Below are 26,721 nucleotides of genomic sequence, written 5' to 3'. Positions count from 1 at the left end.
TGGAAGGGGAGGAGGAAAGGCATGGATGACCATAGCAGTGAGCTGTCCCAATAAGCCAAAGGGTGATCAAATAGATTTCATTTGTCTCTCAATTTGGCTGTAAGATATTCTAAGTGACACAGTTCCACTATACCAGGTGTTGGCTCATAGATGGGTTTACAGTGTATCTTCAGTGGAGTGTAATTAGTAAAATATATACCTTTTACTAAAAAAAAAAAGAACAATGCAGATGATTAGAGATGAGCGAATCGAACTTGGCAAAGTGGAATTCGTTTCGAAGATTAGGAAAAAATTTTCCAAAAATGGCGGCGACATGTGTGGCGACGGAGCGGGGATCTCTGGGAAGGCGCGCAGACAAGGCGCACTGACCCATAATGCATTCATTGATGACATGTGATCGCATTAGCCAATCAGCAGCCAGCCAGCACTGTGTAATGGTGGAGCTATAAATAGCGGCCATCTTAGAATTCTCCATTAGCCTCCGGTCATTCAAGAGAGACAGACCTCTCTGTATTAGGGACAGAGTTAGGGCCACAGAGACTTTAGGGACACAGAATCGTTACTTAGGGACACAGAATTGTTACTCATGGACAGACACAGAATTGTTACTCAGGGACAGACACAGAATTGTTACTCAGGGACAGACACAGAATTGTTACTGAGGGACACAGAATTGTTACTGAGGGACACAGAATTGTTACTGAGGGACACAGAATTGTTACTCAGGAACAGACACAGAATTGTTACTCAGGGACAGACACAGAATTGTTACTCAGGGACAGACACAGAATTGTTACTGAGGGACACAGAATTGTTACTGAGGGACACAGAATTGTTACTCAGGGACACAGAATTGTTACTCAGGGACAGACACAGAATTGTTACTCAGGGACAGACACAGAATTGTTACTCAGGGACAGACACAGAATTGTTACTGAGGGACACAGAATTGTTACTGAGGGACACAGAATTGTTACTCAGGGACAGACACAGAATTGTTACTCAGGGACAGACACAGAATTGTTACTCAGGGACACAGAATTGTTACTCAGGGACACAGAATTGTTACTGAGGGACACAGAATTGTTACTCAGGGACAGACACAGAATTGTTACTCAGGGACAGACACAGAATTGTTACTGAGGGACACAGAATTGTTACTCAGGGACAGACACAGAATTGTTACTGAAGGACACAGAATTGTTACTGAGGGACACAGAATTGTTACTCAGGGACAGACACAGAATTGTTACTCAGGGACAGACACAGAATTGTTACTCAGGGACAGACACAGAATTGTTACTCAGGGAACGAAACAGAATTGTTACTGAGGGACACAGAATTGTTACTGAGGGACACAGAATTGTTACTGAGGGACACAGAATTGTTACTCAGGGACAGACATAGAATTGTTACTCAGGGACAGACACAGAATTGTTACTCAGGGAGATACACAGAATTGTTACTCAGGGACAGACACAGAATTGTTACTCAGGGACACAGAATTGTTACTGAGGGACACAGAATTGTTACTGAGGGACACAGAATTGTTACTCAGGGACAGACACAGAATTGTTACTCAGGGACAGACACAGAATTGTTTCTCAGGGACAGACACAGAATTGTTACTCAGGGACAGACACAGAAATGTTACTCAGGGACAGACACAGAATTGTTACTGAGGGACACAGAATTGTTACTGAGGGACACAGAATTGTTACTGAGGGACACAGAATTGTTACTCAGGGACAGACACAGAATTGTTACTCAGGGACAGGCACAGATTTGTTACTCAGGGACAGACACAGAATTGTTACTCAGGGACAGACACAGAATTGTTACTGAGGGACACAGAATTGTTACTGAGGGACACAGAATTGTTACTGAGGGACACAGAATTGTTACTCAGGGACACAGAATTGTTACTCAGGGACAGACACAGAATTGTTACTGAGGGACACAGAATTGTTACTGAGGGACACAGAATTGTTACTGAAGGACACAGAATTGTTACTCAGGGACACAGAATTGTTACTCAGGGACAGACACAGAATTGTTACTCAGGGACAGACAGAATTGTTACTCAGGGACAGACACAGAATTGTTACTCAGGGACAGACACAGAATTGTTACTGAGGGACACAGAATTGTTACTGAGGGACACAGAATTGTTACTCAGGGACAGACACAGAATTGTTACTGAGGGACACAGAATTGTTACTGAGGGACACAGAATTGTTACTCAGGGACACAGAATTGTTACTCAGGGACACAGAATTGTTACTCAGGGACACAGAATTGTTACTCAGGGACACAGAATCGTTGAATTAAAGAGTATGTCAGACAACACGCAGAGGAGTGGCAGAGGAGGCAATGTTTCAGGAGCGAGCAGATGTGGCAGCAGAGGAAGGGGTCAAGGCAGCACTAGTCGCAGCCAGAGGCCAGTGCTCCCGGTGTCATCCAGCGGTCGTGTCTCCACCGACAACCCTGCCGTCATCGATTGGTTGGCTCGGTCGTCTTCCTCTTCCCAGGTCACCTCTGACACCTACAGCCAACGGTCGGTGGGTACGTCAGACACAACCGTTAGTTGGCATGGCCCGGGAGCAAGCCCACTGAAATCACGTGTCCTCTACCTGCCCCTGTCCTTTGGTGTTCCCTCACCAAGCGAAGTATCGCATGCTGTGGGCTCAGCCCCACTGTACAGTGAGGAAGAGCTAACAGAGGGCGGTCAGGAACGGGGGGAGACATCCGCCTCTTCAGCAGCCAGGCGAAGAAGTACTGGCGAGGAGAGTGGCTCGGTAGCCGGCCTAGAGACAGGTCTGTCTCCTGACCCACACGCAGCCGAGAGGGCTAGTAGTGAGGCGGAGACCCTAATTGATGATGATGAGGCTGATCGCTTTTGGCAGCCTCGTCGTCATCAGGCTATTGCTTCCGCATCATCAGGAGAAGAGGGTGCCAGCTTGGCAGCGAGCAAAACAGTCGGTGGGTTGCCCAGGAGGCAGCAGGGTCGCAGCAGTGTCAGTGGAGGCAAACGGCCACGGAGTAGAGCACCAGCTCCACTGCAGCCTACCACCACGGCCAGTAGTGGTGCCGGTGTGCACGGAGGAAGTAGCAGTCAGCCAGTGAGGAGTAGCGGGGGCAAAGTTTCCTACTCGGCGGTGTGGCAATTTTTCGTGAAGCCGCCCGAGGAAGTAAACGTAGCCGTATGTCGACTATGTGGCCAGAAAGTCAAGCGTGGCCAGGGGGCCCATGTTGGGACTACAGCGTTGCGTCAGCATATGCAGCGTCGCCATTCGGTGGCCTGGGAAAACCGTGATAAAGATACGGCGGTTCTGCCTGCCCCAGCCCCCGCTCCATCACCTGCTCCGTTACTTGCTCCGTCACCCGACGTCAATCGCCCTCTATCAGCCAGTCAAGGCTCCAACACCTCTGCTGAGAGGAGTTGTCGCTCGTTGGCATCTTTCACGCGTTCAGATGCTCCTTCTCCTGCTACTCCTCTTCACGGATTCCGTCAGCAGTCTTTCTTGGAATCCGTTTCCAAGAGACAACAGTTTGCGAGCACGCACCCGACGGTGCAAAAGCTGAACGTCCTCCTGTCCAAGTTGCTGGTGCTGCAGTCCCTCCCTTTCCAAGTGGTGGACTCAGCACCTTTCCGAGAAATGATGGCTTGTGCCGCGCCGCGGTGGAGAGTGCCAAGCCGGCATTTCTTCGCCAAAAAGGCAGTGCCAGCCCTGCATTCACATGTAGAAGAGATGGTGGGCCAGTCTTTGAGCATGTCGGTCTCTGCCAAAGTGCACGGCAGCGCCGACGTGTGGAGCTGTAACTACGGTCAGGGACAGTACATGTCATTTACGGCCCACTGGGTGAACGTGGTGCCGGCACAGCCGCACCAGCAACTTGGACAGGTCACGCCGCTTTTGCCTCCACGTTTGCACGTCCTTGGTCCAGAAAAGATGTCCGCCTCTACCACCTCTTCTTCCACCGTGTCCTCAGCCGCCACCCCCGTGCCAAGTCCCATTACCCGACCGGCATATCACATGTGCAGGGCGCAACGGTGTCACGCTGTGCTGCACCTGGTATGCCTTGGCGAACGTAGTCACACAGGGGAGGAACTTCTGAGTGTAATGAACAGAGAAATCGACAGATGGCTGTCTCCGCGCAAACTGAAAATCGGAACCATGTTGACCGACAACGGAAAGAACATGGTGTCTGCTCTGCGTCAAGGAAGGTTGTGCCATGCGCCATGCATGGCTCACGTGTTCAATCTGGTTGTCAAGCAGTTCCTAAAATCCACCATCCCACTGCAAGACATCCTTAAAATGTCACGTAAACTTTGCATGCATTTCAGCCATTCCTACACCGCAAAGCACACCCTCCTTGAGCTGCAGCGGCAGAACGGAATTCCACAGCATCGCCTGATCTGCGACGTTGCAACAAGGTGGAATTCAACCCTACATATGTTAGACCACCTTTACGAACAGCGAAAGGCCATCACCGATTTCCTGATGTTACAAGCGGATAAAGGTACTCCGCTGTGTAACTTAGATGTCAGCCATTGGCAGCTCATGCGTGACACCTGCCGCTTGCTCAGGCCCTTTGAGGAGGCCACGCTATTCGTGAGTCGGCAGGACTATGGGATGAACGACGTCATTCCTCTGTTGCACGTCCTGGAACAAATGCTGTTAACAATGGCTAGTCAGGGTACGGTAGACGTGGTGCACAGATCTCAACGCCACATGACCCCTGTGGGGGCAGGACAGGAAGAAGAGGAGGAGGTAGAGGAGGACATTGGTGCTCAGGAATTATTGAGTGAAATGGGTGGTTTTTCCACTCAGCGGACAGGAGTGGAGGAGCAGGAGCATCTGGTAGAGGAGGAGGAGACAGAGGACCCAGACGCACCGTGGCAGTATGCTGTGGAGATGGAGGCAGGGAGTCCCTCGCATTCCTTGGCACAAATGGCCCATAGCATGCTCGGTTGCTTGCGTAGCGACAGCCGAATAATAACCATCAGACAGAGGGATGACTTTTGGCTGTCCACCTTGTTGGACCCTCGCTACCGTTCAAAAATGGTGGCCTTTTTCACACCTGCTGAGAGGGAGGCCAAAATAACGTACTATAAAAACCACCTATGTAGTCAGTTGGTCTCTGCCTTTCTGCGCCAACGTCCATCCTCAGACACTGTGGGCCCTGTGCGCTCGCGTTCCGCTGCCATGGCAGCAGGGGAGGGGTGGGGTGGTAGGAGCAGTGGCAGCTCCACCAGCAGCGGCTGCCTCAGTCTGCAGTCGATGATGAGTAGCTTTCTTCACCAGCGCAGTGAGGAAACTACTAACCAGCCACAGCAGCAGCAGCATCAGGTGGACCTGGAGCAGGACCTCAAACAACAGGCTCGGGCCTACTTGGACAGCACCCTGCCAACCGAGGTAGACAATCCCCTTGACTACTGGGCAACGAAACTTGACCTTTGGCCCCAACTAGCTGAATTTGCCCTTGAAAGGCTGTCATGCCCGGCCAGTAGCGTGGCATCGGAGCACGTGTTTAGTGCGGCAGGAGGTATTGTAACTCCGCGGAGGACACGACTGTCCACCCAAAGTGTGGAGAGACTCACGTTTGTGAAAATGAATCAGGCGTGGATTAGTCTGGATTTCAAACCACCAGTTCCTGACACAACTGACTAAATCCGCCATGAATCATGCCCCAAACATTATTATTTTTAACATAGGCCTCTGTATGGCCTTCAATTTAAGCTGCTTACGCTTCGCCACTCTGCCATGGGCCCCTGTACCGCCTCCTCTTGCTGCTGCCAGGTCCAGGTGTCTCAAGGGTCCCTGTACGGCCTCCCATTGCTGCTGTCTCCATCGCCACACTCTGCCATGTGCCACTTTCAGGTCTCCTCACACTGCTGGTGGGTTCCATTTTGTCATAGGGTGCTGGCAGATTACGGGCCTCCCATTGCTGCTGCCAGGCCCGTAATCTTCCATGAGCCCCCGTACCGCCTCCTCATGCTGCTGCCAGGTCCAGAGTGTCTCATGGGTCCCTGTACGGCCTCCCATTGCTGCTGTCTCCATCGCCACACTCTGCCATGTGCCACTTTCAGGTCTCCTCACACTGCTGGTGGGTTCCATTTTGTCATAGGGTGCTGGCAGATTACGGGCCTCCCATTGCTGCTGCCAGGCCCGTAATCTGCCATGGGCCCCCGTACCGACTCCTCATGCTGCTGCCAGGTCCAGAGTGTCTCATGGGTCCCTGTACGGCCTCCCATTGCTGCTGTCTCCATCGCCACACTCTGCCATGTGCCACTTTCAGGTCTCCTCACACTGCTGGTGGGTTCCATTTTGTCATAGGGTGCTGGCAGATTACGGGCCTCCCATTGCTGCTGCCAGGCCCGTAATCTGCCATGGGCCCCCGTACCGCCTCCTCATGCTGCTGCCAGGCCCGTAATCTGTCATGGGCCCCTGTACCACCTCCTCATGCTGCTGCCAAGTCCAGAGTGTGTCATGGGTCCCTGTACGGCCTCCCATTGCTGCTGTCTCCATCGCCACACTCTGCCATGTGCCACTTTCAGGTCTCCTCACACTGCTGGTGGGTTCCATTTTGTCATAGGGTGCTGGCAGATTACGGGCCTCCCATTGCTGCTGCCAGGCCCGTAATCTGCCATGGGCCCCCGTACCGACTCCTCATGCTGCTGCCAGGCCCGTAATCTGTCATGGGCCCCTGTACCACCTCCTCATGCTGCTGCCAGGTCCAGAGTGTGTCATGGGTCCCTGTACGGCCTCCCATTGCTGCTGTCTCCATCGCCACACTCTGCCATGTGCCACTTTCAGGTCTCCTCACACTGCTGGTGGGTTCCATTTTGTCATAGGGTGCTGGCAGATTACGGGCCTCCCATTGCTGCTGCCAGGCCCGTAATCTGCCATGGGTCCCCGTACCGACTCCTCATGCTGCTGCCAGGCCCGTAATCTGTCATGGGCCCCTGTACCGCCTCCTCATGCTGCTGCCAGGTCCAGAGTGTCTCATGGGTCCCTGTACGGCCTCCCATTGCTGCTGTCTCCATAGCCACACTCTGCCATGTGCCACTTTCAGGTCTCCTCACACTGCTGGTGGGTTCCATTTTGTCATAGGGTGCTGGCAGATTACGGGCCTTCCATTGCTGCTGCCAAGCCCGTAATCTGCCATGGGCCCCCGTACCGCCTCGTCATGCTGCTTCCAGGCCCGTAATCTGTCATGGGCCCCTGTACCGCCTCCTCATGCTGCTGCCAGGTCCAGAGTGTCTCATGGGTCCCTGTACGGCCTCCCATTGCTGCTGTCTCCATCGCCACACTCTGCCATGTGCCACTTTCAGGTCTCCTCACACTGCTGGTGGGTTCCATTTTGTCATAGGGTGCTGGCAGATTACGGGCCTCCCATTGCTGCTGCCAGGCCCGTAATCTGCCATGGGCCCCGTACCGACTCCTCATGCTGCTGCCAGGCCCGTAATCTGTCATGGGCCCCTGTACCGCCTCCTCATGCTGCTGCCAGGTCCAGAGTGTCTCATGGGTCCCTGTACGGCCTCCCATTGCTGCTGTCTCCATCGCCTGTCTCCTGGCAGCAGCATGAGGAGGCGGTACAGGGGCCCATGGCAGAGTGGCGGAGCGTAAGCAGCTAAAATTGAAGGCCATACAGAGGCCTATGTTACGATTCTGTGTCCCTGAGTAATGATTCTGTGTCCCTGAGTAACGATTCTGTGTCCCTGAGTAACAATTCTGTGTCCCTGAGTAACGATTCTGTGTCCCTGAGTAACGATTCTGTGGCCCTAAAGTCTCTGTGGCCCTAACTCTGTCCCTTAATACACACAGGTCTGTCTCTCTTGAATGACCGGAGGCTAATGGAGAATTCTAAGATGGCCGCGATTTATAGCTCCACCATTACACAGTGCTGGCTGGCTGCTGATTGGCTAATGCGATCACATGTCATGAATGCATTATGGGTCAGCGCGCCTTGTCTGCGCGCCTTCCCAGAGATCCCCGCCCCATCTTCTCTGTACATTTTCTCCGTCGCCACACATGTCGCCGCCATTTTTGGGAAAATTCGATTCGTGCATCCGAAGTTTGCTAATCTTCGGATTCGTCGCGAATAGAATTTTTCCAAATCTTCGGAACGAATTCCACTTCGTCATGTTTGATTCGCTCATCTCTAATCACTAGAGACTGTGTTGAACTTTCATTTTACGAGGAGAGGACGTTGCAGTCCAAAGGGAATGATCTAATGTATTTTTGATTGAGGGGGAGGTGCATTGTAGCACACATAATATGTGGAATCCTTTTGTTTTGTAAGTTTTAAAGGCACTATATATAATTCGTAGATGTAAGTTTGCATTATAGCACTTGTAAAATACTGACCACAGTTCATGTATTTGATGTATTGAATTGCACATTGGAACACTAGCACATTATCCAGCACAGTGGGAAGCCTATTTTATCAATATATATAGATTCATCGAGTGGGAGAGGTGCATTGTAGCACTGTATATACCGTATTTAATAGGCAGTGCTGTACTATTCCTTTTACTATTTTCACACATTCCATTAGGTTTGTGGAATTAGCCATTGATCCTTGTCCTTAGATTTTAGAATTAAACAACATAGCATCTTTTGCATAAATCTAACTATATGTTACATTTTGCCACGTAACTTTTTAAAGTAAATTGTGATGAATCATAAACACATGGGGATTTTTTTGCATTGCTTTGAGTTTTAAATAATCATTTGTTTTTTTTGTTGCTCTTTTGTCATAGGTGAACCTAGTCCTCCATCTATTCATGGACAGCCAGGCTCAGGCAAGAGTTTCAAGCTGAGTATAACAAAACAAGATGATGGTGGAGCTCCAATTTTAAATTATGTTGTTAAATACAGAAGTGTGAGTGTATTATTTTTATATTTTCTTTTCTGTAATAATCATTTGGCTATATGCCATCATGCATTTTTGTAATGTTTTTCTTGGTTATGTCGCAGTATGGCACAAGTATACATTATATTTTTTTGGTTCAAAATTTTTTTATAGGTTTTCAACATATAATCAAATGAGCACCAAATTTACAGGGGCTATCAATTAAAACTGCAAAGAGCAGTAAACATGCCAAAATTCTGATTATAGTCTGACAATCAAACTTGTAAACGAATGAGTGGGAAGACCAGGAGGGATACCTCACAAGAATAATAATAAAAATATGTGTGTTTTCCTTCTTAAGAACAACCCAAAGTGGAAGAAGGAGAAGAAAGATGAGGGGTTAGAGACCCCAAGAGTAGGAGAAAGAAAAGACAGAATGAAAAGAGGGGAGGAAGAGGGCAGAGGGAAAACTGGGACTCGGGACTGTGCCAAGTGATGGTCATAGGTAACCAATACTGGATTCAGCGAGGGAAAGGAGTACTCGATTCAAGGTTCCCAGATTTTGAGAAATTGAGTAGGAGTCCTTCAGAATGCTAGACTTCTGTTTGTTAATCATTAGAGTCATCATATGGTCTTTCACTCCCTCAAATGAGACCATAGGTTTTTTTCAGGCTTGGGCAATGGTTCTCTTCCCTCACAAAAATAAATAGGATGCCAGTTTCTGCTGGTGGGCATAAAGGCCTAAGATGTGACAGAACAGCAGGGCCAATTTAGCACCCTTACCAATTGTCAAATGAAACAAACTACACACAAAGCCAAAAACTCGGGACCAAAAGCTTACCAATCATGGACAAGTCCACCAGATATGTAGGACATCCCCATGATGACCACAACTTCTATAGCATGGCCAATCCGAACGGGGACCCAGTACCTCCGGATGAGAACTTTAAAAGTGTCTTCAAGAGTGGTGTTTTTAAAGGTTCACTTTGCTACAGAAGAGCAGGTATGCTCCAGTCTGCCAGGTCAGTGGTAGTTGTCAAGTCTTGTTCCCACTGAGCCACATAGGAGAGTGAAAACGCAGATGGGCAACTGTTTAGAGAGAAGAAAAGAGCTGAAATAAGGTCTGGTGACCCTGGGGCATATTGACAAACATGTTCAAAGCTCAACTTGCAGAACTGGTACTCAGAGGTGCAATGAAGGGATGAAAACCAATGTTGGAGTTGGAGATATTGAAAGAACTCCAGACCAGAATGACATAGCTCCCTCTAATGCCACCAGGAGTTCATTGATTCTTGCTCCAAGATTTGCATGGAATGCACAATGAGCAGTTCAGTGTGCATTCTAAACAAGATTGTGAACAGGCAGGTAAGTTTGTTTTATTGCAGAAGTTACAAAGCATGTCGTCTGCAATAAAGTTCCTGTCTTCCTCAGTTTTTATTTTACTATTAATTTCTGGATTAGTTTTGGATTAACTTACACATTAGCCATTTGTGGGGACCAGTATTAACCACTTTAGCAAAGTCCACATTTTCTATATCCACAGCCACTCTTTTGTGGAAATTTTTGCTTACATCCTCAAAATAGATTTGCATAACAACTTCAGTCTAATAAAGACTCAGTAAAGACTTTGGTTCCTTTTTATAGACTAAGATTCCTTTTAAGCTTTCCTACTTTCATTTGCAAATGCCCATTTCTTATTCTTTTATGGCTTTTTAACACTTAACATAAGCCACATAGGTTTCACTTAAATGTTTTGTCCATGGGAATATATTTTTCAATTAGTTTGTGTACAGTCAATTTAAATCATTCACATTTCTGCTTTATGTTCTTTGATTACAATATTCCAACGCAGCCTAAGTCGTGGAGAGCAGCCCTCAACACCAGAAAATCTGCTGCTGTTGTGTTTCTTGTTCAAACATTTTATTGAATTTTCCAAGCTAGTAACAAGTGTAGGACATTCAAATACATGTACAAAAATAAAAGAGAACATGTTTCCTAGAGGCAAAAAGGAAAATGTAATTCAAAAACATATACAACAGGGAACTATAGAGAAACATTATAGAATAATGCAATGCAAAGGGAGGTTAAATATGGTTAAGATCTAAATAGGGAGTACTACTCCCCAGAACTACATGTAGGTTCCAAGGAAAGCAAAATAAAAAAAGGAGGGAAAAAAGGAGGGGGCAGGCTGAAAAGAAGAAAGGAAAGATAGAGAAAACCTTGAGGGGGGAACAGAGGGGGGGAGGGGTGTGTGACTTCCAGAAAAGAAGAAGTAATCTCGGGACTGGACCAACATGTGGATTGGTACGTAGGATCACCATAAGCAGGACATTGAGACATTAAGGGAAGAGCAGCGAATCATCAAAATGTGGCAGAAGGAAGCATTCCACCCAAGGGGCCCAGATCATTAGAAACTTGGGGAAAGATTCCATAATGGTTGCTTCCACTTTGGCGTGAATCATTGCTTGTGTTACCTTGTTGCTAACTGCTAGGACACACAGGGATGGAGACTTCCATGATTTGGGCATTATTTGCTTAGCTGCTGTGGTGACCTGCAAGAGAACTTCTGATTTTGATATGGAGGGGGGGGGGTGAAGGTTTAACAGGGCCATGGTCGGGTCTGGCGATAATGACTTTGCAAAAATCAGGGACAGCATATGAAAAACTTCAGCCCAAAAACATGGGCAGCCAGGCAAGACCACCAAATATGGAACAGCCTCAAAAACAGTTAGGAGAATAACTGGAGTTATATTTAGCAATCCTCACTGGGACCAAATGCCATCGGGTCAATACTTTATAATTAGTCTCTACAGCTACTACATTCTGCGAGGAGGACTTGGTAGCTAGCCAGATGCGTTCCCAATCTGTAGAGCTCAGTTGATGCCCAAGGACCTTCTCCCACTTAGCGACATAAGAAGGGTTTGGTGCAGATTCAGTAGTTGAGAGGAGGTCATAGAGGGCAGAAATAAGGCCACGTCTGTGTGAGTCCCTGTAACAAGAGCGTTCGAATAAGGTCATGGGATGGGCTGAACGGGATTGAGCAGCAAGCGGGGCCTAAAAATGCTTCAACTGGAGATACCTGAAGTAAAGAGTGTGACTCATGGAGGGAAGGAAAGGATTTGAGGTCCTTATTGGTCAAGAAGTAATGAGCGAGTTTGCCGAGGACCAATACATGAAGGAGCGTGGAGAGGACCATGCCAGGGGGAAATCCAGATTTTGAAGGTATGAGAGTAGGGGATTATGCAGCGACTGAAGAGAATTGCGGGATTTTAGCCTGTCCCAGAGCAAAACGTAATGAGACATAATTGGTTTATGAAGCGTCCAATGGTCTGAAGGCCTAAGCCATAGGAGGTTCGCGACAGAGAGAGGGTCACAATCGGCCGATTCAAGAACAACCCATTGAAGGATATCGTGCGTCACATGGCACTTTGGTAGTTGTGCAAGATGCGCAGCTTGGTAATACTTACTGAAATCTGGGAGGCCCAAGCCGCCCCGAAGCTTGGATTTGTGTATGGTTGAGCGAGGTATACGAGGGTGGGTGGAACCCCAGATATATTCGTGAGCTTGTCATTGCGAAATTTCTGAGGAAATGTGCTGCACTGGAATGGGCAAGACTCTGAACAAATATAGTATTTTAGGAAGAATGGATATTTTCACAACAGTGATTCTGCCCATCCAGACCAATGGTAAGGAGGACCATGAGGCTAGTAAGATGTGTTAGCATAGGTAGGTAATTGGTGGAATAGAGGCCCGATGTGCTTGCAGTCAACTTAACGCCTAGATAGGGAATGGATTCTTGGGACCAGGAAAATGGTAGAACCTGTTGCAAGTGGGCGAGCTTCTGCGGGGATAGGGAGACATTTAACGCTATCAATTTTTGGGGGCTAATGTGGAGGCCAGAGATGTGGCCAAAATACTGAAGGAGCCGGAGTAATGTCAGAGTGGAAGTCAGTGGGGAGGTGAGAAAGAGAAGCACATCATCAGCAAAGAGGCAAAGCGTGTGGTGAGAACCTCCTAACTCAAGTCCACGTATATCCGGGTCGGCCCTTATTAAGAGGGCCCAAGGCTCAATGACTAGGGTGAAGAGTAACAGAGAATGCGGGCAACCTTGGCAGGTGCTGCGTAGGATTGGAAATGAGGCCGACTTGTGCCTCAAGTATTTGACACAGGTCGAAGGTTCACAATACAAGGAGGAAATCTATGACAGAAAATGAGTCCCAAAACCCAACAACGGAGAATGAAGTCAAGGTAAGGCCACAAGACGGTGTCAAAGGCCTTCCTAATATCCAAGGACAGGATGTAGCGAGTATAGGCCAATTACGAGAGGAGGACCGCGTGTTTAACATTGCCACCCAGTTGGCGTGAGGGTATAAAGAGATTGATGTGATGACAGCACCATGGTCGGACCAAGGTATGGGGAGTATGTCGGAGGCGAGAAGTCGAGACGATGAACCGACAGTCATGAAAATGTGATTGATATGTGAGATCGTTTTGTGGGGGTGAGAATAAAAGGTATATAGGAGTTTCACAGGATTAAGCTCTTTCCATGTATCAACTAAAGAGTGATGACGTAGAAGTTGTTGAAAGGGGATTTTGGGGGACTGCGGGAGAGGCAGTTGGGAGGATTTGTCTAGAAAGGGGTATAATGTGAAATTAGAGTCTCCGCAAACAAGCAGAGTGCCACGTTTATGTCAGTCGATGAGTCATTGTGTGGGAGAGGAACGGTAGCGGGCCCTAATTGGGGGCATAGTAGGTAATGATGGTAACATCAGAATTAAGGAGATGCCCCGACAAGAGGAGGTACCGACACTCAGACTCTTTGATCTCGGTATGAAGTGTAAAGGGGGCTGTGCGATGGAAGATTATAAGGACTCCTCTACACTTGGATTTTGCGGAAGTATTGAAAACCTGAGGATAGTGGGGACCAACAATTTTGGGTGTGGAAGTAGTAGTAAAGTGCGTCTCCTGTAGGTAGACGACATGTGCCTTTTGGGATGCAAAATATCGAAAGGTTTTGTTGCGTTTCTGTGGACTATTCAGAATGAGGATGTTCAAGGGACCCATGGGGGGAAAGCATGATCTGCCAAAAAGAGGTAAGCCCTTAGTTCAGTATGCACAGTACGGTGCCGAGGGGAAGAGAAGAAGTTGAGCAAGGGGGGAAAGGAGAAAGGAAGTCACATAGGAGAGCAAGAGAGGGAGGGTAAGTGGTAGACAATACCTGATAAGAATGAGAAAGGGCAACAAAGGCCCACAGTTTGGCCCCTGGGTCATCCACATAGCGCATATATCTGGGGGATGAAGGTAGCCCAGGCAGCACAAAAACCCAGTACTGCATGGGCTAGTGGTGGGTGACAAACATAGGGGGGAAGACATCCCAGTCATAAAACATAAGTAGGCAGGCTCATGCTGGAATAGCAAGAGCCTAGGCTCCCGAGATGTCTGGGAAGTCCAAGGGCCAGGCAACACATCTGGCCACCACAGCCCATCAGGGATGTGAAAATGTGGAAGTAGTATGATGCCGCAGGCGCATCCGGGTCCAGGCCTCCCAAGCATGTCAAATGGCACCACTGTTAACATATATAACAACAATAACAAATCAAAAAGAAAAACCTTAGGCATTATAAGCGTGGTCATTGGCCAAAGAGCCGAGACAGGCTAAGGGGTGCGCTATATTAGCCTACAGGGAGGCTGAGGTTTGTCCACATTTGAGGGGGGGACCGAGGAAGACGGTCTCAGGTGTAGACATGGAGTTGCAATAAGGTAGATCTGGGTGCATTTGCGAGCCTCAGTCCATTGAGTCCTGGGGAGCTGGAGCTGGAGAGGAATATCAACCTCGCTTGTAGGAGCTAAGCTGACCCATGGCAGAGTGAGAAGTGCGGCACTTTTGCGGAGAACAGGACACAGACCATCAGCGAGAAGTTGGAGATTCCTCGTGTTGAAAAGGTTGTCAGGAGACCTGCAGGTGTAGTCCTGAGATTGAAAAGAGAAATGAACCGCAAATGGGAAGCTCCATCTGTAGGCTATTCCTTGTTGCTGAAGGACCTGGAGGTGAGGTTTCACGTCTCTATGCTTGGCAATCGTAGCTGGGCACAAATCTTTGAATAGTTGGTAGGTATGGCCCTGGAAGGTTAAGGGCCCAGCAGTGCGGGCTGCTTGTAGAGGCTGTTCCTTCATGCGAAAGTAGTGAAATTTGACGATTATATCGCATGGTGGGCCATCTGGGCTACGTGGGGTCAACGCCTGGTGAATGCTGTCTAGTTCAAGGCATTCAATAGGTATTGCCAGGGCTAACTCTTGGAACAGGGCCGTGACTGTGGAGAGGACGACCGTGATGGATTCTAGGAGGCCGTGAAGACGTAGATTTGAGCAGCGGGCCCTATTTTTGAAGTCCTTCAATCTGGACTGTAGAGTCACGTTTTCATCACGTAGGAGTTCAAGTTCGTCACAATGGGTATCGAGAGTGGCATCTAGGTCATCTACCCTGTGTTCTAGGTCACAAATTTCTTTAGACAGCTTGTCAGTTTTGTGGTCCGAGGTCTGTTTCAGGGCTTTGCGCAGCATCCTTTCAAATTGTTTGAGGAGCCCAGGAGAAGCAAGGTGGGGGTGTGTTTGGGTGTCCCCTGGTCAGAGTCTGACTCATCATCCAAAGAGCAGCGGAATCTGGGTTGTGCAGCCTGAAGGGCTGCATATGGTTGTGTCTGTGACTGACACAGATGCAGGAGCGGTCGCTATTTTGGATGTGGCCCAAGCCTGGGCCTCTTTAATTGGCTTCGCCTGTGGCTGGTGCTTGGCGGCTGCCCAGACCATCCCTGCAGGTGCCAGGGATTTTGCTAAGGTAACCAGGCTGATCGCAGGGCCAAGTCTACCTGGGAAACACGTCCGGGAGGCTGTCTTCCCCGCTGTGCTGTGGAGCCTCAGGCGGAAATGTTTGTTCCAGCAGCGCCTCGCATGCACACCCGCTGTTGTTGTGTTTGATGTGTTTTTATCTTTCCAGTATGGGATTGTTGTTTGCAACTAAAAATAAAAAAAATCATAGTATAGGTCACTGCTGTCCAGAGTTTTTGTTATATGAATTTGTGAAATAAGCTCCACATTGTTTGAGAATAACAGGTCCAGCAATTGGGGTGTCTAAGCTGTCCTGTAAAATTGCGGTTTTACATTTCCACCCCTTTACTATTCCAGCAGTGCCATTACACCCATCAATTTTAGGGTAGCTAAAATCTCCCAATATTACCATTTTCCTAGCATGTGCAGTGCTTTCTGCCTTTGTAAAGAGCTGAGTATCTTCCTCTTCAATAATATTCACATTAATTAGTGCCCCATCTCTTAAGTGCTCCCAGGTAATCTGCAATGTTACTAAAACACCTTAATTCTGTAACAGCTTGTATCAGAATATAAACCTGAAATTTCATCCACTTCCTGGTTTGTGTGCAATAATGTCATTAAGCCCCGCTGAATGTATTTCATCATGGTCATGTGACTTCATCTGGGAAATCCCATCAGGTTCTCATCAGGATTCAACATTTGTATAATATAGTGCTGAAAAAATGATGCTAAAATCATAAAGAAAAATAAATATAAGCATAATCATTGTGACATAAAAATATAAAAACTCAAAGGTGCATTACTAGTTTGACATATAAAAAATGTCAATCACACCTGTGATATCACAAAAAATTTCAAACAGTATATGAAATTAAATACAGAACAATAAATATTGCTGTATACGTGTCCAAACAACAAATCATCAAGTGTCCCAAGTGCCGCTCTTTCTGTGTGCTACAGCTCCAAAAGTAAACTCCCTTCACCTCTAGTGATGGAAAATGCTTATCATTAGACCTCTAAAATCCGATGAGGTGTATAAGCACTTTGTTTATTCCTAAGGATAAAACCTGCCATTTCATCCTTCAAGTGTAGCTATAATCTGGTGTGGAGAGGTCTAAATTTTAGCTGCTGCTGGACCCATCAAAGCTCAGAAGGAAATCATAGTGCTACACTATGTGTAATGTATTGACCATAGAGATGCAGTAGAACATGCACATTAAAAAATATCCAAATAAACTTAGGAATGCACAATCCTTCACCCAATAAATTGATGCATACTTAGCTGGCTTGGATGGATTAGGAAGAAAAGCTCTGCAGAGATTGGCAGCAAACACTCAAGAACAGTGTACTGACATCATCAGGCTATGCATGGTTACCTGGAATTATTCAGAGGGACTGTACAATCAGCCTGTTGGAAAATGTTCTCTCTATCACCACCACCGGCTATAGCTTGTGGTGCTGATCAGTGTATTCTGATGGTAGAAGTCTCCCCTCTGTCAGAATACAATAGCTCAGTGGGAGGGATTTCCCCATCCACATTGAACATGTGGATGGGGAAATCAAGGCTTTTCTTTAATTCATCCAGCTAGTTCAATGATAAAAATTACTCATTGACCAGCAGAATCCTTTGGTAATGCCAAATCTCAGACTAAATTTTTTTTTTAGATAGAGTGAAGAATTGACTTCCAATATTACTCTGAAATTCGTCATGACCTGAGCAAAAAGAGCAGTTGTCACAGTGAATATGTTTCTTCATATCATTGGTATAGTGAATTTGAATATTTTTTGTTTGTCTTTTCTTGTTTCTTGATCAGAAGTTTTCAAAAAATATAACATTACACATCCATAGCTAGCCATGATCCAAAACTTACTACAGTCCTCAGAACAAGACAAAGAGTCACGAATCCTAAAAAGAGTAAGAAATGGTTTAAACTCTTCAAGTAAAACCAACTTTAATTCACAGATAAGAAACATATGTTCTAAATGATTGACAGAAATCATACTAGATGATCAACATCTTCACTTAATGAAAGCTGAACAACTGAACACACACCTAATATGGCATGGTGCTAGACATTTCTAATCATTTCCATAAATCTTTAATTTTCTGAATTTATCAGAATGTCGGAAAGTTACAAAATTTGTTGCCAAGTGTGCAGATAAATTTGCCAAATATATCAACACTGCACCAACTGTCAAATTAAAGTAGAACTAAAGGCAAAAGTTTTTCATTTTGAATAGACTAAGGGAGGTTTATAACCAACGTAAAGTTTATTTTTACCATCTGTGTCCCACTTGGGGGGAATTCCCTTCACTTTCTGTCACATAGCCAAAACAAAAAGTGAGGGAAATTGAAGAAAACCCTGGCTGTCACCAGAATTAGTGCTACATTAGAAGATACCCCCACTATTCCTGTTTTGGGGACAGCCCAAAATTTTGGATTGCCTTTTACTTTCATTGATAATGGTAAACAGAACTAAAAGAGATGGTGAATCTCCCTAAGAGAGATAGGTGTTTTAATCCCTCTCCACTTTATCTAAATAAAAAAAGTTTTGCCTTTAGTTATACGTTAAACCTTTTCCACCAACTATGGCCCATGCTGGTAAATGGGGTCAGTACATTCTCGCCCTTGAGAGCAACTCCTAACTCTGGCTGTCACTGACAGCTCAGGTTCTGACTAATGACACAGGCCAACACACATTTTGGTGCCTCAAATAGTACACCTGAGTTTGGGTATATTTGACCCACTGATCATCCAAAAATGGCACCAGTTTTCCCTATCAACTCTAGTTTTTAAGATATAGCATAAATGTAAAATGCCACTCTTCCCTCTAGTTGCCTGTACAAAATATATTTTAATGTAGTGTTTTATTTAATCTCCTTGTGGCATGAAAGAAACACATAATAAAGTAACCATAACCTCTACAGTGCTCTATCTGCAAAAATTATATAATATGAGTGGCATTATATAAACACCTCCTATAGAACCATAACAATAATACAGTTAATAACTTACACTTTAGAATCCAATGTTTCTAATATAAGATTACAGTTGGAAGTGCGGAAGCACTCTCGCTAAATGTGCTAAGTCATATGCCAAAGTATAAATTAGGTAACCAAAGATTAAGTTGATCAGTAAGATCTTCTCAAAAACTGACTTAAAAATTGTATACATTTAACCATATCTAAGAAACTAGAGTAGATGCAGTCTAGACAGTGCAATTTTCTGAATTAGCGCCCCAAATAACCCCAAGAACAGATTTAAAAAGCAAGGCACCAAGAAAAAGGCTTTTGTTTGTTGGACTTTGTAATCAGGAGCTAATCAGCATGGCTTCCGATCATGTGATGAAAGCTGGAGGACTATTTATAAAATCCAGTTCCCCTATGCACCAGTATACCATAAATGTACCTCAGTTGCAAAAATATCCACGTTCTCTTTGATATGGAGAACAAGGCCTTACCTTAGCCTTTGGTAAATGTCTTAGAAAGATTTTTCATTTCCTGGAATGCAGACAGAAAAGCCAGTAGGGCCCTGGAAGCAATTTACCAGCTGATCTCATTAGCACACACATCCTGCACTGACCTCATTAGTACACAGTCTTCACCCATCAACTATTTTTCACAGCATCCCTGGGATCTCTCCCCATGTGCATTTGCCTGGCTACCCCAGCATCTCTAGAGACAGGCTCAGGCCAAGTGATTGGATAGATGCTGTGTCCTCCTATTATATAGATCCTACAGAGATTGTACAATCAGATAGTATAGTGTATGGCCACCTTTATACACCTAAAATTACCTAGTTGCACTCTCAGTGTAATTAATCGTAAAAGCACACCAAACACAGAAACAAGCCCAAGTTTTTGCCACATGAAATAATGGGTGACAAATTCAGCGAAACATGCAGTAAAAAATGTGCAACACACATCACGCCAAAATATCCCACGAGCTACTTTGCCACGTGTATCACAGCCCATTAGAACCAACAGGCTGCCCTATGTGTCTCACTGGAAAAATGAGCCAAAAAACTTGCACTCCCTCTACTCTGTGTGAATGGGGCCTGAAAGTGAAATTGGTGCATTTACACAGAACAATGAGACTCCATTCACATCTGTGTGTTTCTGGATGTATAGTAATCTGCATAGAAAAAATGCGTGCTTTGCCTTGCATTTCAGAAACACGCTGCAAATGTGCATTATGTTTGTGTTGTCATTACATGTTAAAGGCACCCCAAGTGTGGTAAACACACCAAAAACTGTGATAACGCACTGTGTTCCACTCCAAAAAAAAGTTCTGGAGCTTTTCTGGGGTGATGTTGTGTGTATGACAGTTCATGTGATTGGGCTGCCCTATGTGTGATGAGTGAAAATGCTCCAAAATGCCCAAAACAAACACATGCGGGAATGTGAGTCTTCACTACGTGGAGAAGTGAACGGTGCCTGACAACTGAGTGTCTCCTTCCACTCCCTCCTATGTACTTGTATAAAGATGGCCATACACTATTCAATTTCTATACAATTTCCTTTAGATTTACCAGAACTATGGAATAGGAGGACACACCTGAACAATTTGTTCAATTTGTATCAAATCAGACAGGCCCTTGTACTACATAGCTGGTGGGAGGAAGGCAGTATTGTAATGATGGTGTGGTCCAGAGTGGTGAACACACCCAACCACACCCTTTTTCTGTGATGCAACAAGGAAGTGAAGGCTTCTGGGAGGTGGTCTACAGGAAGTGAATGCAGAGACCATCGACAGGAAATGTTGCTATCTGAAAATCCATTCAAAATCTCACATAAACTGACAAATATTAAATGTCCTGTGGATGAAGTAAGTGAGAGGAAAGCACACTGGGATGGCTGGGCCAGAAATACTATTGGAAAATGCTTCTAAGTATTATGAAAATTATGTGAAATTCTGCCCAAAAAACTTAGCCTTTAAAGCTATACAGTTGTGGCCAAAATTATTCAACCCCCAATGCTGTAAAGGGGTTTAGGGACTATAGTGTACATTTGGAATTGTATTCAGAATCAAATCCTACAAGGACGTTGTAACTACCCAAATGCAACTAAAATGACATCAATTGTTTATGTAATACAGTAGTAAATGGTTCTTATGTGGTTTCTTCATTGCCACAATTATTCAACCCCTTAAAGACTACCACTCTGAAGAACAGAGGTTCATACAGGTGCTTTCCATCAGGTATTGAAAACACCTGTGGATGTCACCGAGCAGCAATCAAGCATAATAAGCACCAATTAGGCAGCTTTAAAATGACTGTGATACTCAGCTCCTTCTAGACATTTACTGGTGTGGTTACAAACATGGTGAAGGCAAGAGAATGGTCCAGGAAGACAAGAGAAGAGGTGATTTCTCTTCACAGGAAGGGCAATGGCTATAAGAAGATTGCAAAGATGTTAAACATACCAAGAGACACCTTAGGAAGCATCATTCGCAAATTCAAGGCAAAGGGCACTGTTGAAACGCTACCTGGTCGTGGCAGAAAGAAGATGCTGACTTCGACTGCTGTGCGCTACCTGAAGCGTAGAGTGGAGAGAAGTCCCCGTGTGACTGCTGAGGAACTGAGAAAAGATTTGTCAGATGTGGGTACAGAAGTTTCAGCCCAGACAATAAGACGCACACTGCGTAATGAAGGCCTCCGTGCCAGAACTCCCAGGCGTACCCCCTTGCTGTCTCCAAAGAATAAGAAGAGTCGACTGCAGTATGCCAAAAGCCATGTGGACAAACCACAAAAGTTGTGGGATAGTGTTCTGTGGACTGATGAAACAAAATTAGAACTGTTTGGGCCCATGGATCAACGCTATGTTTGGAGGAGGAAGAACAAGGCCTATGATGAAAAGAACACCTTGCCTACTGTGAAGCATGGTGGAGGGTCAATCATGCTTTGGGGCTGTTTTGCTTCTGCAGGTACAGGGAAGCTTCAGCGTGTGCAAGGTACCATGAATTCTCTTCAGTACCAGGAGATATTGGATGGAAACGTGATGCAGTCCGTCACACACCTGAGGCTTGGGAGACGTTGGACCTTTCAACAGGACAATGATCCCAAGCATACCTCCAAGTCCACTAGAGCATGGTTGCAGAGGAAAGGCTGGAACATTTTGGAGTGGCCATCGCAGTCACCAGACTTAAATCCGATTGAGAACCTCTGGTGGGACTTAAAGAAAGCAGTTGCAGTGCGCAAGCCTAAGAATGTGACTGAACTGGAGGCCTTTGCCCATGAAGAATGGGCGAAGATACCCGTAGATCGCTGCAAGACACTTGTGTCAAGCTATGCTTCACGTTTAAAAGCTGTTATAACTGTAAAAGGATGCTGTACTAAGTACTAAGATTGAATGTCACTTGGGGGTTGAATAAAACTGATAATGCTGTGAGCACAGAAAAGACATTTGTGGTTATTTCATTATAACTGTTATGTTATATTTGTCTGACCTACAAGTGCCTCTTTAATGTAAATGTAAGCAAGATGACTGAATGATCAAAAGCAATGTCAAACTGGCCAAAACACTCAATTTCAGTGGGGGTTGAATAATTTTGGCCACAACTGTATCTGTTAAATCAGATTATTACCAATAAAATAAAGATCATTTGTAAGCCTACAATAAAAAAAAGAAAGAAAAGAGCTATTTAATCAATGTACTAAAGTAAACCTTGAGCTAGTTCTTAAATATATCATGCAAATTAATTAGGTATGTAGCCCAGTCTTAAAATTGTTGTTGGATTTACTGACATACTGATGCTGCTAAATTTTCCTGGGCAACTAGGCATTGATAACCCTACAGAAGGGTTAAACATCACATATAAAGACTGCTAATTTTTGCCAGGGCATCCCAGCATTTATGACATCCAGTCAGAATAGAGTCCGTCAGGGAATGCTAATCTTTTTGCTTGATAAAATGAGCATTTACACACCGTATATTAAATTTAGTGATCAAAATATGGAAAAGCAGGCTAATAAAAAATTGGAAGTCATGTCAAGAAATTAATTAAATACTGGCTAAAAATATAATATGCTTAGATAATCCTGTCTGTAAAGCCACAGATTGTAAAGAATTAATTGTTAAGCATTTTGTTACACTTTAAATCTTAATTGCACAGTTGAAAAAGTGACAATAACTGTCTGACATCAACTACTGTGCTCCAAATAATGCTGTTAGAAAAGTAGGAATTTACTATACATTACTTAACTTCAGAGTTTAACAGCTACACTTATTCTGTGCTTGATCAAAATTATATATATTTAGAGTAATGGACTTACTTACAGTTGAATTTTATAGTTGTTTATATGTGCCTTGTAATTTTTGTGCATGCATTACTATGTCTGAATTGCTTACGGTAATTTGTTTGCAATATTTATTGAAGTGTCCCTACTGGGCATTCTACAAAGGCGTGGCAGTTGTAGATTTAGCTAGTAGACATATGAGTTTCATTTTGTTTTGATTTGCTTTTTGGTTTCATTTTTGGAGATTCGGATGTATAAGAATCTCAGAATGGACATAGTAATTACTGTCAACAAATCCAAAAAAATTTATAACAAAATTACTAAATTTGTTTCATTCATTTCATTTGGATGACATCACATGATGCAATAGTAATTCCAGGCCATGGGGAAATTAACTAAATTTTCAAATTTGTTTGATAATTCGTATTCAGATGATAAATGGATCTCAATTTCGTTCCATTTGTTAATTTGAATGCACATGATGCCAGCCTATATTGTCCAAACAGCTCATGCCATTTCTTGGTTGGTTGAACTAGAGTCCAAAAATATTGAATCCTTACAATTCAAACATCCGATTCAATAATATATTGAATAGATACCAATCGTCTGGAAAAACTGCAAAATTTTTTTAATCCATTCAGACCAATGAATGTATGAAACAAACTCTGAAGATATGAAACAAATTCTGAAAATGAATCAGGTCAACATAGTGAAAATGAACAAATGCACACAAAATGAAACAAAAATTTCCTCAGTGCACGTCTATTAGCTAGCCAGTAATTTGCTTTTGTACAAAGTAGAATTGACTCTTTTTGTTCATCAACAATTTGCAAATGTTTAGGGTTTGGCCATACTACTTCCACCATATCTAGCATAAACGGTAGTAGCAATAGTAAAACTAGATTTATTTTTTCAAAATTTAAATGGTATGTTATATTGATAGAAGCAAATAAATAAATAAATAAGTTATATAAATAAGATGCACAATTACCATAAATCTAACATAGAAAAATATATATTTGGCCACTTTATAAACTGAAGTTTAATGTGTATTTTACATGAGGTAAAAGATGGATGTGTGCTGATTCAACAGCACTTATTATGGAAGTACCAATTTTCTTAATTATATCAACAAATATTCACTTAATCAAAAACAAGAGGAATGCAATTGAAAGGAAATGATTTGTTAATTAAATGTTGAATAATGGCTTATGAATGATTTATAGATGGCCATGTTAGGTCCAGATTTAAACTGATTATTGTTATTATTATACAGGATTTATATAACGCCAACAGTTTGCTCAGCACTTTACAATATAATGGGAGACAATGCAGCAACAATACAGTTCAATACAAGAGGGATAGGAGGGCCCTGCTCCGTGGAGCTTACAATCTAGGAGGGAGGGGCTAGTGGTACAAAAGGTAAAAACTGTGGGGGATAGACTGGTTGGAAGAGTAGAAGATTCCATTATTAGCTGAGGGCAGGATAAGCTTCCCTGAAGAGATAGGTTTTCAGACATCGCCTAAAAGTGAGCAGAGTAGGCGATAGTCTGATAAATTGATAAACTGATAATCAACTGATAATCAACACTGGAAAGATAGAACACATGCAATCAGGGCTGCTGTTAGAAACCACAGGGCCGCATACAGCCAACCTGACAGGACCCCCCCTCAAAAATAAAAGTTTACTATGCTTCCGTAATGAATTAGCACAGTGAGTGATCAGTACTCATCACTAATTGTGTTCATTCAGGAAAGAAAGAAGCTGGTAAATGTGACATATTTACAGGACTCTTTCCCTACTCTCCATTCTGAAGGATACTATTGCATGCATGCAGCTGTCAGTGGGAAGGTGAGGAGAGAAGCTGGCATTGCTGCAGGGGTGGGGGGTCACACAGGGGGGCCTGGACATTAGGGGTATAGGTATCGTGCACAGGTATGGTGATAGGTGCGGCAAGGGGGTAATTACTGGAACCGATCCCTTGCTGTCTCTGCAGCAACTGCAAGCCATACAGGAGATCGGTTGTGGTAATTGACCCCCCCCGTCATGCCAATCACCTCCCTGCCCATATCAGATTTGTCCAGACCTTGCTTTGGTGCCCTGCTTGCCTGAGCCCCATACAGGAGGACTGGTGATACCCCTATAACGACAGCCCTGCATGCAATACACACTCAAGGAGTATGTATACATGCATTAGTATAATAATTCAATATTTGTTTTTCAAGAATATTCAGAAAAATATAAAGCTCATATTTAATAGGGATGATTGGAAAACATTAACAAATTAGATTTTTCTGTGGATTGTCCCATTTTATGCTTGTTTTTTTAGACACACAGCTGTTTTCAATCTCCATCTTTGAGAGAAGGCTTTGTGTAGGACTCCATGCTTTCTCAGTCCTCATCACTGTTCCAGCTTTTCTTGCTATAATGGGATCTGTGTTATGTAGACACAATCATTCACAAAGTACTTTCCTGTGGATCACCATTGTTCTCACTTTCTTTCATAATGTGTTTGTTTACTGTAAAACTTTACTTTATTATAAAACTCATTCATTGTTTGTCACATGATTAGCAGGTCAGTCAAGAATATCTTGATTATGTTGCTATTGTATCCACTTTTCCAATTGACTCCTATGCATTTGGCAAAATTTGGGAGAAATATCAGACATTTTAGCAAAGTGTAAAAAATGTCATGTTTGCTTATCCCTTATGTCGAACACAGCCTGTTAGGACTAATTTACATGGGTGGCAGCCCTTGCCTCTCTCTCTTAAAAGCAATCCACAGTGGATTGCTTTTCAATAGAGAAGAAGTTGTCAGGCTATCAGGAGGTGATCCTGATAACTTTGAATGCCCATTTTTTAAAGCTGCATGGGGATTTTGCATGTAAATATTGCACTTGAACCATTACCCAAATGTTTACTGTTTCACTTGAATGGGTCAGCTTTGGGGATAGTATTGCCCACCAGATGCAACAGAGGGTAACATTTCTACTGTGTTTGCAAAGCACCATGGCCACAGAATGTGTACAATCCCAAACAGCTGCATGTCGTCTTTTAGGTGGGTGGTTGGAGGGTAGTAAAATCGTGGCTCCACCACCTATTTGTATCTATCCCCAGCCGATGGCATGAATGACGCCTTAAAGGATGAAGGGGTTCTTTAAAGCATGATGGGGTTTCTGTATGCTAAATATAGATTACTATCTTTATATACTGCTAATTTTGGTAGGGATGGTCAAGACACTTAGCTATGAGTACAGGCAGCAAATACTCCTAGCTAATGGGCAATGAAAGAACAATAGGAGACTCACTATGTTCCCTTGCAAGATAAATTGCATCGTTTGTGACTGTTCACACAAAAAGGATTCTGTATGTTTGTTTTTGTTTATTGAACATATGCAGGAAGCATTCACATATTAGTAATAATGCATATGAATGTGTATAAAATTGTTACACATAACAGTATAATTCATTAAAGAATACAGAGAGATCAAAGCTCACACAAAGACACTCAAAATGAATGCAGCATAGGATTCTGAATATACTTGTAAACAAACGTTCTGTAATCTGTTTCAAACAATGTACTGTACAACTTCATAATACAAATTAATAATGTGTTCACCCATATGCCAGGTAAACTAAAAGGCAGGACTTATAACCTGTTTATGACTGCTGTGTTTTGTGTACTGCACAACAGATCCAGATTTACAGCATAGTATAGCATGAATAAAACATGGTAGAGGGACTATAAGGTGTAGAATCTGTGACTAGTGAGAGTGAAGAGTCAGTAGTGTCTTGA

General features: G+C 44.4%; 1 protein-coding gene across 3 annotated transcripts in view; it reads left to right on the top strand.

Annotated features, from left to right (window-relative positions):
* Window positions 1–26,721, top strand: part of NCAM2 (neural cell adhesion molecule 2) — a 515,560-nt gene that overhangs the window by 421,624 nt on the left and 67,215 nt on the right. For all 3 annotated transcript variants that reach the window (XM_089657373.1, XM_089657374.1, XM_089657375.1), the window contains one exon: window positions 8,771–8,892. In XM_089657373.1, the coding sequence (XP_089513499.1) occupies window positions 8,771–8,892 (122 nt within the window). The remainder of the gene's footprint in view (window positions 1–8,770; window positions 8,893–26,721) is intronic.

The sequence above is a fragment of the Staurois parvus genome, unplaced genomic scaffold, assembly GCF_062004578.1.
Source record: "Staurois parvus isolate SC_StPar_1 unplaced genomic scaffold, SC_StPar_1.0 ptg000988l, whole genome shotgun sequence".
Lineage (NCBI taxonomy): Eukaryota > Metazoa > Chordata > Amphibia > Anura > Ranidae > Staurois > Staurois parvus.
The sequence above is the reverse complement of the archived record's forward strand: the minus strand, read 5'-3'. Positions and strand labels throughout refer to the sequence as shown.